The following is a 13,502-nucleotide window of genomic DNA, read 5'->3' as shown; positions in this document are numbered from 1 at the left end:
GAGAAAAAAAGAGGAACTTATGACTTCAAAGATTCACTGAGAGGTGTCTCCTGAGGCTCTGCCAGAGCCTGACACATACAGAGGCTAATGTTCACAGCCAACCATTGAATGGAGAATGGGGTCCCCAGTGGAGGAAGGAGCTAGAGAAAGGACTGAAGGAGCTGCCTGGGTTTGTAACCCAATAAGAAGAACAACATTATCAACCAACCACATACTCCCAGGGACTAAACCACCAACCCAAGAGTACTCATGGAGCGACCGATGGCTCCACCTGCTTTTGTAGCAGAGGATGTAGAGGGAGAAAGGCCCTTGGTCCTCTCAAGGCTCCATGCCCCAGTGTAGGGGAATGCCAGGGCAGGAGGCTGGAGGAGTGGGTGAGGGAGCACCCTCACAGAAGCAGGGGGAGAGGGGATAGGATAGGGGGTTTCTGGAGGGGAAACGGGGAAAGGGGATAACATCTGAAATGTAAATAAAATATCCAATAAAAATAGTCATTTTTGTAAATACTTTTCACTGTTGCTTTTGAGTAGCAAAATGTTTTGCCATTTCCTTTCGTCTTACAAGAACTTAAGTTCAACTAACAACAGTTCTTTTCCTCTGAAATCTCCTTTTACTGCGTAGCTTAGTCTGAATTCCAGGGGAAATCTGAGTTAAACAGACCAGAAGCCAATGGTGATCACTGTAACTGCTTTGGGCTTAGAATGAGGGCATGGCTTCTTTGTGTTGGAGACGGATACTCAAGAAGATGCAGAGAACTATTCAGTAAGTTCTGCCCTCAGACCCAGCACCCAAACCTCTTTGGCACCGTGGATGATTACAAAGTGGAGGTGAGGGGCTCGGTAGATTGCAAGCCATACCGTCCATCTCTTCTCCTTCATTCTTTATTAAAGATGGTTCCAAAAGAAACTACTTTCATATCCTAGTCGTCATTCATGTAAATGGGTCACCTCAACCCTACCTTCCTTATGTGTCTCAATGTAATTTCATTTAAGGACAGCTTTTTCAAATATCTGTAATCTTTATAATGAAAGGGAGCAAACAGGGCACGTCTTAAGAACCAGAATTTCACGCTTTCTGTCAGTCTGGAGGACAGAATGAGTCTATCCTGGCAGCATTCACTGAGATCCGTTTCCCACCCTGGTGCTGAGCAGCCAGGGGCTGTGACATTCCTCATGAGTTTACAGTCCCCGCTATTTTATCTACTCATGGTTCCACTTGTCCCAACCCATTTAAAAAATGTATCAAGAAACACTATTGCTGTGTCACCTCCTCTCGAATGTTAAAGATTATCTCTTTCTTTTCTTGCTATAAACATATGCCTTAGACATAACAAATTTTCTTATGAAATCATATGTCTTTTGATACCATAAAACACATCCACCAGGCACTGCGGTTCCAGGACAAATAACAGTATACAGTATGAGGTGGTTAATTTAGGACAGCTATAATCTGTATATGTTTTACTATGCTGTTCCTCACATTTTAAAGGAAATATGAAGAAACCAATTGGTAATGAGGCATGAAAAATGAAGGAAGGTGTGAATACTAGGCCCAAGAAAGGAAAAGGTTATATTTGTCAACACAGAAAGAAGGAAGCCGAGCGACGGCTTCAGGACTGGAGCACGCCCAACCATCTGGCTAGTGGTCGGTTCTGAAGGAGACAGAAAGTCCTTCAGGAGTGTAGGTTTTAGGGAGATACTACATATCATAACCCTGTGGGAGAAAAATCATAGCGAGACTTTTCCAAGTACATAAAATCTTTTGTAGTCTTCATGTTAGTGACTGACACCTGCAATGTGTAACTGGGGCATAACCCTAGAGCCAGTGACTGCTCACACACAGATGCCATCCAAAATTAGACAGAGAAGCCCTTGTAGTCACATTGCTATGGATGACCATGCCCCTCCCAAAGCATCATCTCTGTATTCCACACTGAAATACAAATGCATGAGGGGGTAATGGGCACGAAACCTCTATTAGCAAAGCCAAAGCAATGTCTGAAGTCAATGCATACATGTGTCTCCTCCTGCAACAGACCGGGAGGTAGCCTATGCTGCCTACTCTGAGCTGCACGGACCTACAGACGGACAGAAGGTTAGTGTTTGCTTCCTGATGTGGAGGTGTGTGCTCCACATCCTAACTTGTAAGATAAATGTCAGTGAAATGGTCAGGCTCAGGGTATGGTGTCCTGCAGAGTCAGCCAGGAGACCACTGCTCTACCAAACAGAAAGAGGAAAAGAACCGAACCTTCTCAGAGCAAGCCTTTGCAATGGCAAGCAGTTTCTGTGTCTGTTGAGGTCACCATTACATTTTTGTTTCTTTTTCCCTTTCCTCCTTCGGTTCCTCCTTTCTGTGGTGCTGAGGAGAGAATCTTGGGCCTTCTGCATGCTAGACAAGTTTTTTACCCTTGTGCTATACCAAGTTTTCTTTCTCTCTCTCTTTCTTTCTTTCTTTCTTTCTTTCTTTCTTTCTTTCTTTCTTCCTTTCTTTCGTGTGTGTGTGTGTGTGTGTGTGTGTGTGTGTGTGTGTGGTACACACGTATGTAGTAGTGAGTGGAGGCCACAGTGGATGTCTTCCTCTACCCCTCCCCACTGTAACTTTGGAGATAGTCATCTGGCCTACTATAAAGGAAACAAGAATTCCTGAAGACTTCTTGCTTGAACATGGAGTTCAATGTTTGGCTAGGTGTGCTAGCCACTGGGTGGGACCTGCCAGCTGGTCTTCCCAGAGCTGGAGCCACAGTACTAAGGTGGCAATACTTGCTTTTATGCAAACACTGGGCAGTGAAACTGGGGTCCTCATGCTTGTGCTGAGAGCGCTTTACATAGTGGACCATCCCCTCAAACCAAGTGTGAATAAAAAAATGAGTTCCTGCTTTTCAGGCCAAATTTTACACACACACACATACACACACACACACACACACACACACCACACACTTACACACACATACACATACACACTTACACACACATAGTTACTTACACACACACACTCACACACACATACACACACACACACGCGCGCGCGCACAAATGAACAAATAATTAAACTGCAGATAGTATTCACTAAATGTTCAACAATATCATAAATAAATTTAAAACTACAAATGCACTGTTTTAGAAACTTACAGTTTGTATTAGGTAGTAAATATGAACAAAATCCTATCAAACATATTTTAAATCTTTCATTGCTTTTTATGTGTCTGTATGTGTGCATAAGCATGTTGGTAGTTGGGGAGTCCAGAAGCGGGTGTCAGGTCTCCTAGAATTAGAGTGATAGGTGGTTAAGCCAAGTTTGGGATAAAGAAACAAAATTTGGGTCTTTTCAAAGAGAAGCAAGCACTCTTAACCACTGAATCATCTTTCTAGAGTTCTGCCTGTCTCTGTCTCTCTCTCTCTCTGTGTCTGTCTGTCTGTCTGTCTGTCTGTCTGTCTGTCTCTCTGTCCCTCCCTTTTTCTCTCGGTGTGTGTTTATAAATATGTGTAAGAACCAAAGTCTATTTAAAAACTAACGATTGCTGAGTGGAGGTGATGGGAGCCTCTCATCCCAGCTCTTGAGAGGGCAGCCTGGTCTACAGGGCTAGTTCTAGGACACCCAAGGCTACACAAAGGAACTTTGTCTCCAAAAACCAAAAATAAAATAAAAATACCATGTAAATTTTAGTAAAGACAGGCTTTCCTCTATCACCCTAGAGGCATTTATTAGTTCTGATAATATTGCCTAGCAGGATACTAGTACTTCATAAGACTTGACTGCCAACAATCTTGTTAAAAGATAATTTATTAATTTATATGGATTTTATGTGTATATACATTTTGCCTGCATATGTATGTGTGTACTACATGCATGGCATCTCCAGAGGTCAGAAGAGGGTGCTGGATTCTCTGGGACTGGAGTTAGAGGCAGTTGTGAGCCATCATATGGGTGCTGGAAACCCGAACTCAGGTCCTTCCCAAGAGCAACAGGTGCCATCTCACCAGTCACCCCACATTCTAACTCTGAAACACATTAGTGGGTTTTATTTTTCAAATAAAACTCAGTAGCTAAAGAGAAGCAAGAGAAAAAAGCAGCTACTAAAAACATAAAAACAAATTTTATTTGAAAATCTTAAGAACATTTTAATGGTTTTGTTTTTGGATATATTCATATTAGAAAAACCAATGCAGTTGTTGTAAGGGAATACTTTTTGGTTTCAGCTTGCATAACAGATAACTGTAAATGAGGAGAAAGAGCAAACATACTTTAATCACCTTGGGTCAAAGCCTCTGCTGTGACTTATCTCCCTTCTGTGAATATGGATGTAAGAACAACGTTTTACAAGCCCCTGTTACCTTGCTGGGAAGCTCTGAAGCCGGTTATAAGCCATGTGTAGGATCTTCAGGCGGGGGTGCCCTGTTAACAAGGGCACACACTTATCAGTGAGGCTGTTGTTTGTCAAGTACAACTCCTGTAATATACTGCTTGTCTCCTCAGAAAGTGTGGCTGGAGGCAGGGTTTCCAGTTTGTTTGCGGACGCATTGAGGAATCTCAGGCTGCAGAGACAAAAGGCAAGAAAGTCCATCAATAAGGATAAGAAGGAGCTCTAGTCTAGCTCCCTCAGGAAATTCAGAAGCTCCATGGACAGGCAAAGGTGGGAGTTGGGGAATAGAAACAAACAAAAAGACAGGTCCTGCCTTCAGGAAGTTCAATTCAGTAAGTGTAGGAGAATCCCTGCCCTACATAACATAACATATGCTATGTTGAACATAATAACTATATGGAATTAAACACAAAGTCAAATCACCTTTTACTGAAATTAAAAAAAAATCAAGGAAAATGCTTCTTTTCACAGCTGGTGGAAAATAAAAAAGGTAATGCTAATAATTTGACTTAAGGAAGAAAGCAGTAATCACTTATTTTTAAAATAAGTTATTTCTTATACTCAAAACAATTCAGATAGATCACAATACAACTAAACCTTGAAGTGATATGTTCCTTTCCCAGATGTTGTACAATATTTACTGTCAAGTATTTACAGCTGTTTGAGGCAATCTACTTACACTGCAGCAAAAATAATGAACTACCAGTGGTAACGGGGATGAAGAGTTACAACTACTGAATCCAGGGCTGACTCTCATAAAAACAGTGGTGAGAGCAGCTAGACAGCTGAACACGGCTGAATACACCTCACAGTTTCATCACTACAGAGTCCCAGTCAGAGAACTGTGTGGTAAGAGAAGTCAGGGTGGCTACTGCCCACAGGTGGGCAGGTTGATACAAGGAAAGGCTGTCTCATCTCACACTTCTGTCTCCTTGGACAGAGTGCTAGCTGCACAAGTGTGTTTACTCTGAGAAAGTCATCAGGCCCCACACTTAGGATTTTGCTATGCACTTTCCCACACTCACAGTGAACTTCAAGAAGATTTACACTCAAACAACCAGGAAAGACAATGCATGCTGCCATGGTTACCAGAGGATGGTGGGAACAATGGGTAAAATACAAACAGCTTTATACCTAAGATAATGCAAATCACTTCCTTCCATTTATTGTGAAACTCAAGTTAGAGACCAACGCAGAGCTGAGGACAGGGAGAGAACCCATGCCTCCATCAGGTTCCAAACAAACAGGTTCCAGACAAACAGGAGGGACAAGGTAGTGACAGAATATGCCATAGCTCTGGACTCACTCACCAGGCTACGCAGGTGCTACGACAAGGCCTGGAGTGCTCAGTGCTCGGGCCACTAGCCAAAGTGTGCAGACTTCTCTGCGTGCCCACCATAGAGAGCTACCATAAGGAAATAAACCACTTTCACAGTACACAAACACCTGCTATAACAACTGGCTAGCACTGAGAGCTTAAGAGACTGCTAAGGGCCTACCCCTAAATACATCATGCAAACCACATTCACTCCCCCAGGCTTAGGGAATCACTGTGAAGGAGAGGACAGAAAGACTGTAAGAGACAGGGATGTAGATGTCTATAAGGAAACTGTTTTTCAGATGCAATAGGGCAGGTGACAATAGGAACTCACGACAGTGTGACAACACCCATAAAGTCTTTGCAAAGCCAAGCCAAGAAAAAAAATCCCAGCATGAAGGGGACAGCCGGGCATGAAGCTCCACCCCTAGCAGAAGAGCCCCTGGCATCTGAAAGTTTTTCCAAGGAATAACTAGTTTTCTGTAATGGAGTGATCTCCATGTTCCAGTGCAGCCCCTTCAAGAGTATTTAGGACCACAAACTGGCCTCTGGATTGGAGGGAGGGAGGGAGAGTACAAGAACAGGAGCACAAAGTTGGATGAGGGAGGTATCAGGGACCTGGGGGAAGCTGGAGAAGGGGATGAATATAATCAAAATTCACTGTATCAAGTTATCAAAGAATTAATGAAGACATTCAAAACCTCATCATGGATTAAATATTGAATATGATTCTGGGTTGTTTTAGAGTATGTAGAAAAAAATTTTACAAAGGAGGAATACAAAACATTGGGTACAGTTATTTTTTATTTTGGAAAAATTTAAAAGGCTTATATTAGAAGCTCTTCCTAGTATAGTGACTCTCAGTCCTCATACTCTAATTTAACATGCAATTCTGCACACACACACCCCACTTAAACACACATCCAACTTCACTATTTATCTGAGGAAAAGTGTCTTCCTCCAAATTAAAGAAACCTGTATTCTGTGGACATGAAAAAGACCAGGGGTGGGCAGGTGAGGGTTGAAATGAACTACAGATCACAGCTGTGTTAGAGTGGGGACTAAAAGGCCACTCTGTTTTCAAACTGCTCTTAGCTAGGAAGAAAACCAGCTTCTACTAGAGTTCTTTATTTTTTAGGTTCAGTTTCTACAAGCTGATTTAAATATACCAGTTCAGCACTTACTCTGTACAGAATTAGAATACGTTAAAATTTAAGAACTGCATTTTTATTGCCCTTAAAATATCATGCAGTAGGGTCAACTGGGAAACCATCTAACAACTATTAAAATACAGTTCTCTAGGAAATGTGCAGTTAAAGACACATGAAAGACTGCAGAGAGAATGAATTCATGAATATTTGCATATTTTAGGCTAGAAAAAGGGAAAATGTTGTTCTAAAAACACTGACACATCAATGCTCATCTATAAAGCTACAAACGGGATTGCAAAAGCTTTCCCATCTGAACAAGAGGAAGAAAATTATTTCCCAGGACTTCTCCTCGGCGGCTTGAAATTGCCAGCTGGTATGGAACTCTATTCTCCACAGAAAATTAAGAGTGGGGAAAAGCTTGTACCATACTCCTTCAAGAAATGCAGCTAAGTTAGCTGGAACTATGGTTGTTAGCTCCAAAGAATGGTTCTGAACCACATAAAGCACAACTGTGCTAATGCCAAACATGTGAACCGACATGATTTTTACTTTACTATGATCTCAGCAAAATTATGTGCAATATCCACTTCCTTAAAATAGACTATCTTCAATTTGAATATTATAACAGGCGCCGAACTGAATAGATTTAATGGTCTAGATGTCATTCCTCCCCCAGAAGGAACAGAAGGAGGAGTGTAATGGGTAAAATCCTCCAGTGGCCAGTGAGACTGGGGGACTTCATGAAAAGCTGCATCAGCCCTCCCCATGTGTTCAGCCTGAACAAGCCACATTCCTTAAGCCGCTGTGATGTGCTAACTATTCTTACACTTCCCCTACCAGTTTCTCTAATATCAGCATGAAAGACTGTTTAATGTAAAGATGTTTCAGTCATGGGGCTCTGCTCACAACATGATCGTCTAATTAATGAAAAGGCAATAAAATGCTACCCACTTAAAAGGTGCTGCATAGGGAGCAGAGGGCGCCCCTATTTCCCACCTCTCTGAATGTTCTCATTATCATAGATGCTCCTCATTCCAAAGAGGACGGAACCCAACGCAGAGCAAACCAGATCACTTGGCAACAGCCACACAGATGAGTGGCAGACAGCCCTTTGCTCCTTCCACATCTCTCCAGAATTCAGATGCTAGAAACAGGACTAAAACCTTCTCCAAGAATGGTCTCACAGGCCCCTTTCTCCAAAGCTGCTGGGCTGCAGCAGAGGTGGCTGGACCACCATGAGGAGGCCGTGTGCACAGCACTTCAGTTGAGTCTTATAATCAATAGCTGAGCTCAACACCTCATCTTAGCAGAACACAAAAGGCACAGAGAACCCGGCAAGCACTTAGGAAGCCACAGCAAGACAGAAAGCCACTTCCTGGGCCCAGAGTGACTGCTCTGTCTGGCACACAATCCACCTGAGTCTGGGCTGTGCTGTTTGTTTGATTTTCAGAAGTGCCTGTCACCTATAACTTTACAGGCACCCTGTCTTTTTAGAGTGGCACAGCACAGGGTTCAGTGCCACAGCAGAGTTACCTCTCGGCAGGACGCCAGGCACTGCGTGTTTGGATTAACTTTCGACACAGGTTCTAAGCCTTGTTCTCTATTTTAATCCAATGTCCAAGATACAAAATACCTACTTGTAAGTCATTCCTTGACTTCCGTGTCTCGTGTTCTACGGTGTTACACAATACAAGTGATATTTCTCGTTATAGTTTATCTTTTAACATCTACTTTGACAAGGCAAATACTCTCATGACCTTGCCAACATTTTATGATGGCTACTTAGCACGCATGTTTTACGTGGCTAGCCTATACATATGTGATACAGATGTGTAACTCAAAGTTCACGCAACAGTGAACTTATTCATTGATATATAGTGATTTATGCCATTGTGGACTTTTTGAGACAGAATTTCACTGTACAGCTCAGTCTGGCTTCAACAAGAAATTCTTCTGCATCATCCTTCTTAATGCTGAGACCACTGATAGGAGCCAGTAGGCCTGACACCACTAACTTTTAAGAGTTCGTTATCGCTTGTTATCCTCATGTTCTAGCCCACTAAGCAGAAACATGACCACTGTTGTAGATGACTTAGGATAAGTATGAGAGTAAGGGATAAGGGTGGAGGACAGTCAGTCTTAGAAACTTACGTCAACGCTATCATGAAGGTCTAAGGACTCAGACAATGAATGCTTTAAGTAAACACACAAAAAAATATAGAGTTAACAAGCTGTTGAACACAACAGTTAATTTTCATGGCTTGAATTAGTTAACACTAATACAGCACTGCAAATACATCTTCAGACCGAAATCTATGTGTGCCAATTACCCTGCTGTGTTCTTCAAAAGGGCCAGTGCACCACTCTGTCTTCTCTAATCACACATGCTTCCCCTCTCACTAGGCTATCTCTTCACGATACCTTTGAAGGTTCCAGATGATCATTTTACAGAATGTTACTCCATATGTGTTGCTCCATGGTTGATCAACCATAGAATACAGTCACATAAAATTGAGGTGGCCCCTAGGCTCATATATTTGAATACTTGGTCCTTGGTTTGTGGACCTGTTGGGGAAAGATTAGGACACTTGGCCTTTTTGGAGGAGATGTGCCACTGGGGGTAAACTTTGATGTTTCAAAGCCCCCACCATTCTGAGTTAGCTCTCTCTTGCTCTTTCTCTCTGTCTTGTGCTTGTGGATCAGATATAAGCTCTCAAGCCATTGCTTGAGTACCATGCCTGTCTGCCTGCTGCCATGTTTTCTACCACGATGGTTATGGACTCACGCTCTGAAACTGTAACCCCCATTAAAGTGCTTTCTTCTAGGTTGCCTTGGTTGTGGTATCTTAGCATAGCAATAGAAAAGTGAGCAAGACAAGGACGCTGCTCCGTAGTCTTTGTTTTTCACCACGAGCATACAGGTGTTTGGATGTGACTACATATGAGTTGCTACACGGTTCCTCTGTAGGTCAAGGTCATGAAGGACGTTACTCTACGTGGTCTATCATCACGTTACTCCATGGTCTATCAGCAGGAGAATGAGGTTGTGTATTTTTGGCAGAGACTAAAAATTGCACCATTCTCAGTGTACCATATTAGAAGGAACACAAGGCCAGTGTCATATTACTGTCAACATTAACTCGGATTACTTGGTATTATCAATTGTAACCACTTACACTTCCATTTTCCCCAACCTGGTAGTTATTAAATTTGCAGGGAAATCAGTCAAGACTGATATCTTAAGTCAATATCCCATTTCATATCACACTTTCTCTTTAACTTTTATTTGTCCATCCACTCAGAGTATTGGTGTCTTCTGTTCGTGGTTTCCTGCTGTGGAGAATCAGGAAACAACTTGCAGGGGTTGGGTCGCTCCTTTGACCACGTAGGTCTCAGGAAGCCCTGGGATGTCAGCCTGAGTGTCACAGTGCCTTCACCGCCAAGCACAACGTGTTGGCTCTTGCTTAGTATCTTTTGCTTTTAACAATTTTTTTTTTCAATAATGTGAGCCAAAATTTGTGCGGCTCTTTTTAATTATGTTAGCTTTTTGGAATTAAACTGTAAGGAGAATTCCTATTTATTTACTCATTTTTTTTTCTTGTGGCCATTTATCTTATGCTACTGGGAGTAATTCATTACTCTCATTTTGCATTTATTACTAAATCTGTCCCTGAGACAGCATGTTTTCTGACTTATTTTTGAGCCCATCTTGTGTTTAGTCAGCTCTAGTGTTAGAATCAGTCCTGTAAATTTGATATTTTCTTCATATAATTTTTGAACATTTCTTAAATATATTTCTAAGCATCCGACCTTTCTTGATGCCATTTTAAGTGGGGGTTTATAATCAACATACTGACTTCTACTATCCACTGCTTATTCATATAAAGCTTCCTGACATGAATTTTATATCCTGTTACCCTGCCCAACTGAAGTGTTTAAGAATGAGTTATTTACTAGTCTTCTGGTATGCTATTATATTTTATACAAACAAAAAACCTAGCTCTTTATTACTGATTCTCAGGCCTATAAGGAATCTTTGTACACTGTCATGGCTAATCTATCTAATGTATCACTGAATAGCAATAGGAATAGTGGGCACCCTAGTCCCATCACCAGCCCTAGCAGACACACCCCATGGGTTCCTAACAAGTGGCTTTTAGGGGGCTGCAGAGATCCCAGCAACTACATGGTGGCTCATAACATCTATAATGTTATCTGATGCCCTCTATGGACATGCAGGTATATATGCAATCATACACATAAACAAATACATCTTAAATAAAAAATGGCTCTTAGCATTGTGGTGTGTATATGTAGGGTAATGAAGCACCCCTATGGTTTCCCACTTAAAAGGTGGCTTTACACTTGTGGTGTAAGTATTCAAGAGTAGTAAAGTATGTGTCAATCTCTATCTTTTCATTAAAAGCTTTTGACATATAATTCAGAGTCCACAAATAGATACACAACATTTTGTTCACCAATCTATCATCCCACGGACATGGCTAATTGTACTTTTGAGGAGAGTTAAGTTCAATCATATACATTGACTGTGCGTGTGTGTGTGTGCATGTGTGTGAGTATGTGTGCGAGTGTGTGTGTGTGAGTGTTTGTGTGTGCGCATGTGTGTTTGATGTTTTGTTTCAGCTATTATAATATTACAGGCAGACACACTTTTTTGAAAGGAAATTGATTTGTTCTAACAGTGACCAAGTACTTACACATTGTTACTAAAAGCTCCAGATCCTAATAATGGGGTGTGTGTGCTGTGCATATGAAAGCAGGAAGCTAGTGCTTAAGTAGATGCTTTCCTCAGTCACTTTCCTCTTCAGCTTTTGAGACAGGGCCTCTGTCTCACTGAGCTGAGAGCTCACTGGTCCAGCTGAACTCCTTGTCTGACAAGCTGTAGGCATCTTCCTGTCTGGGTCCCAGCAGCTGGGCTGCAGGCATGGAGCCAGCACTGCACCGACTGAGCCATCTTCCCCAGCCGCCCTTTGGATTTTATATGATCATTGACTGTCTGGCTTATCAATTTTCTACTGTAAAATTTCAATGTGCTGCCAAAAATACTTTTTTGGATTGTGATTTTAAGCCCCGTCCTGTGAATGTTTGTTTCATTGCTCTTTAAGGACTTACACACAAAGACACTTTTTTGTTCCGTCTTCCATTCACATTAATTTACCTCTAACTTCTAAGTTCTTCTTTATGGCATTTTTAGTTTTCACATCTTAGTTTCTGTTTATTCTTAAAGAGAACTTGGCCTGCTAAAAAAGCTTAGGTCATACTTTAACCAATTTTTAAAATGTCACTCCATTATTACTTTGCATTAATACTTTTGGGGTCTGGTGACTAAGTGTCTTTTTAAGTCCACTTAGCCAACCTTTTAATATAGCTCTGAAACACTTTATTTTTCAGAAAGTAAATTTTACTGTTAGATCTAAAAGTTGATATAGTGTCCCAGGCCCCAATTCAGTAGCTCTTGTCAAATATACTTACATGTCAGAAAAAATCTGTCCCATCCCTTTCCCTGTTCGGAAGCTCCTGATACGCAAATTCTGCTTCTTCTGAGCCTGTTTCCCACACCCCCTTTATCTCTAGCCCTTGTATTTCTTCATTTCACTTTCCCTTCCTTGCCTTTTTTTAATGCCTCTTTCTGTATTTTTATTTGAAATTATTACCCTTTATCCACCTGGTAATAATCTGTTCATTTATAAGATAACTATTATTTCTTCCATTTTAGGAATTCAATGACCTCTCTTCCCATTTGTCCATTTTTGTTCTAAACTTCTCAATATTTTTCATTTTTATTTTCTCAAATGCTCACAAGTACATTTAATTCAACTTGGAATGTTGCCTTAGATTTTAGCCTTAATGATAACTTAGGGGAGGAGGTGTGTCCTTTGTTTTTCTCAGGCACGGTTACTATGGATGTGTTCATCCTCTCCCTGCGGATTTTCATGGCATCTGGATATTTACGAGAGTATTTAAAGGATTTTTTAAAGTGTGTGTGTGTGTGTGTGTGTCTGTGTGTGTGTCTGTGTGTGTGTCTGTGTGTGTGTGTGTGTGTGTGTGTGTGTGTGTGTGTGTATACCTCAGTGCAGTGCCTGTGGAGGCCAGAAGGCATCAGAGTTCTCAGAGCTGGAGTTGCAAGCAACTGTGAGAAGCAGAGCCTGGATACTGGGAAGAAAACTTGGGTCCTCCTAACCATTGAGCCATCTCTATCCTGCCTTGAGATTCTAAGTCATTGGGATTGTAGTGGCTATTCCTGGTTGTCAAGTTGACTGTATCTGGAAGGAACTACAATCCAGAATTGGAAGGCTCACCTTTGATCCTGATCTTGAGGCTGGAAGATACAAGTTTCTGACCCGGATCTTGGCATGGAGATCTTGAGGCAAAATGGCTAAGGCAAGGAGATCTCTGAGTTCAAGGTCATCCGGGACAAAGCAAGTCCCAGATCCAAGCATGGTGGTACATAACTTTACTCAGGGACACACCTTCTGCTGGAGACCTGCATAAGGACATTGGAAGAAGGAAGATTCTCTCTTCTTTGCCTGCTTGCCTGCCTTGTGGGACTGAGCCACTGCTAGATTCTTGGACTTCCATTCACAGCTGCTGTTGACCACTGTTGGGGAGTTGGACTACAGACCGCAAATCATCAACAAATTCCCTTACTG

The 13,502-nt window shown here is 41.8% G+C and overlaps 1 protein-coding gene across 1 annotated transcript in view; it reads right to left on the bottom strand.

Moving 5' to 3' along the window:
* The window catches only part of Phlpp1 (PH domain and leucine rich repeat protein phosphatase 1), a 222,007-nt gene that overhangs the window by 27,234 nt on the left and 181,271 nt on the right, over window positions 1–13,502 (bottom strand). Inside the window, 1 exon segment of the mRNA NM_021657.2 lies at window positions 4,335–4,535. Coding sequence (NP_067689.2) covers window positions 4,335–4,535 — 201 coding nt within the window.

The sequence above is a fragment of the Rattus norvegicus genome, chromosome 13 (assembly GCF_021556685.1).
Source record: "Rattus norvegicus strain SHRSP/BbbUtx chromosome 13, alternate assembly SHRSP_T2T, whole genome shotgun sequence".
Taxonomy (NCBI): Eukaryota; Metazoa; Chordata; class Mammalia; order Rodentia; family Muridae; genus Rattus; species Rattus norvegicus.
This window is presented reverse-complemented; position numbering and strand designations above follow the sequence as displayed.